This window comes from Arachis duranensis, chromosome 8 (assembly GCF_000817695.3).
Source record: "Arachis duranensis cultivar V14167 chromosome 8, aradu.V14167.gnm2.J7QH, whole genome shotgun sequence".
Taxonomy (NCBI): domain Eukaryota; kingdom Viridiplantae; phylum Streptophyta; class Magnoliopsida; order Fabales; family Fabaceae; genus Arachis; species Arachis duranensis.
Window position 1 is genome coordinate 5,143,250 of NC_029779.3, and position 6,911 is coordinate 5,150,160.

A 6,911-nucleotide genomic window follows, 5' to 3' on the forward strand; every position below is an offset into this window, starting at 1 on the left:
GCCAATTAGTTGTGGGTATTATACTTACATTTGGTATCAGAGTTGGTTAATCCAGCGCCTGGTGTTTGAGAGTTTGTAAGGTGTGGGAGAGTTCTCACATAGTTGTTTATTCATAGAGTCAGTATGGCAAACACTTTTAATATTGTGTGGTTCGGTCCCAAGTTAGATGGGAAACTTGATTATAGTTATTGGGAGACTTTGATGTCCATCCATTTGAAGGCCCAGAACCTGTGGAATTTCATTGAACCAGATTTGCAAGAAGGAGCAGATGTTGCCCAACAAAGGAGAGATCAATTGGCGTTATCTCAAATTCATCAAGGAGTAGATTATACGGTGTTTGGCAAAATAGCAAATGCCAAAAGTGCAAAGGAAGCATGGAACACGTTGAAGCTGTCATACAAAGGCGTAGATAAAGCTCAGAAAGCAAAGCTACAGTCTTTAAGAAGAGAATATGAAAGGTACGAGATGTCTAGCTCAGAAACCGTTGAGCAATATTTTACTCGTGTTACAGATCTTGTCAATAAGATGAGAGTCTATGGAGAAGATATGCCCGATAGCAAAGTGGTGGAGAAAATTCTTCGCACCATGCCGATGAAGTATGACCATGTGGTCACTACGATACTAGAGTCCCACGATATGGATACTATGACGATTGCAGAGTTGCAAGGAACCATGGAAAGCCACATCAGTAGAATACTGGAGAAGTCAGAAAAATCAACTGAGGAAGCCCTGAAAAGCCGAGTGAATTTCAACAACGTTACAGAATCAAACCGTACACAAGAAGGACGAGGTCGTGGTTTTAATTTTCAAATTAGAGGCAGAGGAAGTTTTAGAGGTAGAGGTCGTGGCAATTACAACCAAGGAAGTTACAACAATTTTACACCACATAATCAAGGAAGAGGTGGAACAAATTTCAGGCCTGTCAACCGAGGAAGAGGTCGAGGCAATTTTTATCAAGAAAGAACCAATTTCAAATGTTTTCATTGTGGAAAGTATGGACACAAAGTAGCAGATTGCAGATTCAAAATGGTGAATAACAATCAAGCACAAGTTGCAGAAAATCAGCATCAAAACACTTATGATAATCCGGGTACTCAGACTTTATTTTTTACAAGTAATTCATGTGCTGAAGATGAAAATATATGGTACTTGGATAATGCTTGCAGTAATCATATGTCTGGTAGAAAGGAGTTATTTTCTTCATTAGATGATTCAGTTAAACTATTATTGAAGTTTGGTAATAGTACAAAGATCCCTATTGAAGGAAAAGGGCACATACCAATTAGATTGAAAGATGGTTCTCTGAGTTATATTTCTGATGTTTTCTATGCTCCTGAACTTGATTACAATTTACTGAGTATGTGGCAATTATCTGAGAAGGGATATAAGATGATAACTTATTGTGGATATTGCACTGTATTTGACAACAATGGAAGGTTCATTGATAAAGCAAAGATGACTTCAAACAGAATGTTTCCGTTAAAAATTCAACATGTTAATCTCTCTTGCATGAGTTCTGTGATACTTGATGATAACTGGTTGTGGCATATGCGGTTTGGGCACTTTCATTTTTCTGGCCTAAACTACCTATCAAGAAAAGGACTTGTTTCTGGCCTACCACGGATTCATATTCCCAATTGTATTTGTGAGATTTGTCAAATGGGAAAGAAGTACAGAGATCCATTCCCTACAGGAAAGTCATGGAGAGCTAGAAGATTACTTGAAATTGTGCATTCAGATCTTTGTTCTGTAGAAGTTCCAAGTAATGGTGGTAGCAGGTACTTTATCACTTTTATTGATGATTTTAGTAGATATACATGGGTATACTTTTTGAAGCAGAAATCAGAAGCATGTGATGTCTTTAAGACATTCAAGGCGTTTGTCGAAAAACAAAGTGGCTGTAAAATCAAAATTCTCAGAACAGACAGAGGAACATAATATCTTACATGTTCAGAATACTTTAAGCAACACGGAATTCAACACCAACTAACAACTAGATACACTCCTCAACAAAATGGAGTGGCTGAAAGAAAGAATAGAACCATCATGGATATGGTCAGATGCATGCTCAAGTCAAAACAAATGCCTAAAGAGTTTTGGACAGAAGCAGTCGCAACAGCAGTTCATATTTTAAACAGGTGTCCAACAAAAAGTGTTTGTGATAAAACTCCAGAGGAAGCTTGGAGTGGAAAGCGGCCTTCCATTCATCATTTCAGAGTCTTTGGGTGTATTGCTTATGCCCACGTACCAGATCAATTAAGGAAGAAGTTAAATGACAAAGGCGAGAAGTGTATCTTTATTGGCTATAGCACAGACTCAAAAGCATACAAGTTGTACAATCCAGAAACAAAGAAAGTAATCATCAGCAGAGACGTGACGTTCGACGAGAAAGACATGTGGAACTGGGACACAAAGACAGAAAAACATCCGATTGTAATTTCAAATACATGTGATGATGAAGAAGAAAGACAACTAAGGTTCATAGATAAAGCAAAGATGACTTCAAACAGAATGTTTCTGTTAAAAATTCAACATGTTAATCCCTCTTGCATGAGTTTTGTGATACTTGATGATAACTGGCTGTGACATATGCGGTTTGGACATTTTTATTTTTCTGGTCTAAATTATTTGTCAAGAAAAGGACTTGTTTCTAGTCTACCACGAGTTCATATTCCCAATTGTGTTTGTGAGATTTGTCAACTGGAAAAAAAGCAAAGAGATCCATTCCCTACAGGAAAGTCATGGAGAGCCAGAAGATTACTTGAAATTGTGCATTCAGATCTCTGTTTTGTTAAAGTTCCAAGCAACGGTGGTAGTAGAGATTTTATGAATTTTATTGATGATTTTAGTAGATATACATAATACATGGGTATACTTTTTGAAGCAGAAATCCGAAGCATGTGATGTTTTTAAAACATTTAAGGCATTTATTGAAAAATAAAGTGGCTGTAAAATCAAAATTCTCATAACAGACAGAGGAATAGAATATTTTGTGTGTTCAGAATACTTTAAGCAATACAGAATTCAACATCAACTAACAACTAGATATACTCCTCAATAAAATGGAGTTGCTGAAAGAAAAAATAGAACCATCATGCATATGGTCAGATGTATGCTCAAGTCAAAACAAATGCCTAAAGAATTTTGGGCTGAAGCAGTCGCAACAGCAATTCATGTTTTAACCAGGTGTCCAATAAAAAGTGTTCATGATAAATCTGCGACTAGACCAGATATTGTGTTTGGAGTTGGTTTGCTTAGCAGATTTATGGAGGAGCCTTGTACCATCCATTTGCAAGCGGAAAAGAGAATTCTTCGATATATCAAAGGTACTTTAAATGATGGAATTTATTATGAGAATACTAATGAAGTAAACCTTGTTGGCTACACTGATAGTGATTGGGCCGGAGATATAGAAACAAGAAAAAGTACTTCAGGGTTTGTATTTCATCTTGGTTCTGGTGCAATTTCATGGTCGTCAAAAAAACAACCAGTAGTAGCACTATCTATATAGTCGTCAAAGAAACAACTAGTATTAGCACTATCTACAGCAGAAGCAGAATATATAGCAGCAACAAGTTGTGCAACACAAGCAGTTTGGCTAAGAAGAATTCTTGAAGAATTGAACGAGAAACAAAGTACTCCAACAACAATATTTTGTGATAACAAGTCAGCTATTGCACTTTGCAAAAATCCAGTATTTCATGGAAGATCGAAGCATATTGATATTCGGGTTCACAAAATCAGAGAGTTGGTGAATGAAAAAGAAGTTGTGATCGAGTACTGTTCAACTGAAAAACAAGTTGCAGATATATTTACAAAGCCATTGAAGACTGAATTATTTTACAAATTGAAGAAGATGCTTGGAATGATTAATTCTGCAAGTTTGATTTAAGGGAGGCAATGTTGATAATTAAATCAACTTGTAAAATCATTCACCGCCATTTACAAAAGTTTAGTCAAAACTTGGTCAAACATTGAAGGAAGTAAATTTGAAATGATTATTGTGGAAGTAACTAGAAATGTTACAAAGGATCATGGTCAAATGTTCAAAGGTTTACAGCTGGATAGTTTCTTCTATAACTTTCAATAAGTTACCACCTTATATCCAAGCTTAATCATTAAGCTTAGGTTACAAGTTGTTTAGTTTTAAAACCGCCAAATACAACTATAAATAGGTGGTGCATCTCTTATATTTTGTGTCCCATATATATGAAAAAGAATGCTTAGTATTTGTTTTTGTAAAATTCTCTCCTTGTTAATATGAGTATTAGTGAGTTTGAGAAATTAAAAAATATGATAGCGTTATTTATATGAGTGAGTGATCCTAGGGCCAATTAGTTGTGGGTATTATACTTACACTGCAGAAGGTGAAACTGACAATATTTCCTATAATCCTATTGATGATATTATTTGGTTATTCCATTTCAGAAAGTTAGTAAGATTGAATTTGAACCACAGAAGAGACATAGTCCTGATCAAAACAAACAAGGGGAATCCAATAATGAAAAACACCATGAATCAAGAAAGAGGAAAGCAATAATAAACTACTTGAAAGTTGAAGGTATGGAGTAGTAACTCATCGCCTGCTCTCTATCCTTAGCGATTTTTCTGTTTAAATATTCTTTTTTTTTTACTAATAATATTACATAATTAACAAAAAATACTAATAATATAAAAATAAAATATTGAGATAAAAAAATTAACTCCGATCCCTAACATTATTTCTCTTTTTTTACATACCTAATAATAATATTGTCTTTATTATATGTTAACCTAAATGAAGTCTCCCGATCCCATAGTCCGTTATAATTTGGATTTTGTTCCTCTAAATTTCACCTGTGGTAAGCGACTAGTCATATTATTAGATCAATATCATTTTAACTATGTATGAAATTTCATTAATATGGTTTAAGAGTAATTTATATCTCATCTTCTTATTTTACCAATTTATGTATTTTAGATAAATAAAATATTTTACAAGTAATTAGGAGTAGTTAGGTAGGGATTAGAGAAATAAATAAAAACTAAATCCTATCAAAAATAAAAATACTATTTACACACTAAAATTAGCCCCATGACACAAATACATGTATAATTTTACTAATTTTAATATATATTTTATATTCTAATATGTATTTTATTCTAATAGTTGATTTTGATAACTAATTTTAAAATCTAGTATAATAGTATTATATAAAAAAATATTCTAAACACTATAATCAATTATGAAGCAAGTTTAAGAGTCAATGATTTAAATTCATTTATCATTTGACAATTCATCAAAATGAATAATCTTATATTCTTTTAAGAAAGTAAAAAAGTTAAAATACTAAGATTCAGTTTGGGTAAACAAGTTAGTTAAACTTTTTGAAAAGATAATTTAAATAATAAATATTTATATTAAAAGTAGCTTATAAATAAGTTCTTTTGTATTTAGTTTTTAATTCTAAAAGTACTTATTTTAAACAAAATATGATAAAAAGTTTTATTCTGAGAGAAGTCATTTTTTTAATTTCTCTGTAAATACTTAAATAGCTTCTTAGAAAGCTACAATTTAGTTTTAAAAATTACATCAAATATTAATATTACTACTTTTCATAAGTCAAAACTTCGAAATAGTAATTTTTAAAACTTCACAAACGGACCCTAAATCAAATAACCTGGTTAAATAATTCGCTCTTTCTTTAATCAACGTTTTTTTTTAAATATGGAGAAATTATCTAATCCCCCATTTCTTTGGTTTTCCGTCATTATTTTTTAAAAACTCTAGCTGTTGTTTTATTTTATTTTTGTGATAATTTATAGGTAAGACTTCGGAGATTAAACTTGTAAAAATTTAAGATCTAAGGCTACCGAATAACATTGTTGAACGCAATGAACCATCCCTAGTACTCATAAAACTCCCTATATTTCATCCATATGTCTTTATTATTGTAAGAATCATACTTATTTGAATGGATGAAGACCAATAATGATGGCCTAATGAGCATATATAAACGGAGGTTCTTAGTTGGTTTTTGAAAAAAAAAAAATGTTTGAATTTTTGTAACAATTCACCAAATTTCATTATCTCTTCCTTTCTCTTTCACTTTTTCATCTTTCTTGTTGGTTTTTGAAAAAAAATGTTTGAATTTTTTGTTAATTGCTTTTTGAGTGAAGAAAAATTAATTCCTTAATTGGATCGATCTGAAAATTATAGCAAAAAGAACATTTAAAACAATAAACAATTACTTTTTTTCATAGTTTTCATAAATAAGAGAGTACATTATTGTGTTTTATTTATGAGAGTTCAAATACTGACAAATTTATTCATAAATAAATAAAATAAACTTTATATTTATGAAGGATAAATTTTTTATAATAAAGATATTTTAATTTTAGTTTCATTATTGTGTTTCTTATAAATGAATGGATCAATATTCTAAATTTTTATAAATAAAAATAATAGTTTACTCAAAAAAATATCATACTTTCATGGTGGATATTTCTCTTACTTTATTTGTTTTCTTCATTGTTTCAGAGTTTATTGCAAAATTCATGAGCTGGTACAAGAATTCAACTACAGGAAAGTATTAGGCAAGTCCAAATGTGGAGTGCGATCGGTCATGTCAAAGACATTTGGTTCTTTGCAAGTGTCTAGGAATTTACATTAAATGGAAAATATTATGGGCCATCAAATAGATATTTTTGTCGCATCTTTTAATTTGTTATCTATTATATATAACAAAAACATGGGAGAATTTTTCTTATAACTATCTTTTTTTAAAGTATTTTTTCATAGTATATAATTTATAAAACAATATTTTACTATTTTTATTAAGATTTGAATTAATTGTTTTTATAATGTAAGATACTTATTTGTTTTCTTTAAATTTTATTCGGTTCAAACAAATAAAAGTTAGTTAAACTTG

At 31.2% G+C, this 6,911-nt stretch overlaps 1 protein-coding gene across 1 annotated transcript in view; it reads left to right on the forward strand.

Annotated features, from left to right (window-relative positions):
- The window catches only part of LOC107460279 (replication factor C subunit 3-like), a 56,573-nt gene extending 49,913 nt beyond the window's left edge, over nt 1–6,660 (forward strand). Inside the window, exons 10-11 of the mRNA XM_021130046.2 lie at nt 4,429–4,561; nt 6,521–6,660. Coding sequence (XP_020985705.1) covers nt 4,429–4,561; nt 6,521–6,576 — 189 coding nt within the window. The 3' untranslated portion in view covers nt 6,577–6,660. The remainder of the gene's footprint in view (nt 1–4,428; nt 4,562–6,520) is intronic.
- Nucleotides 6,661–6,911: the final 251 nt, after the last annotated feature.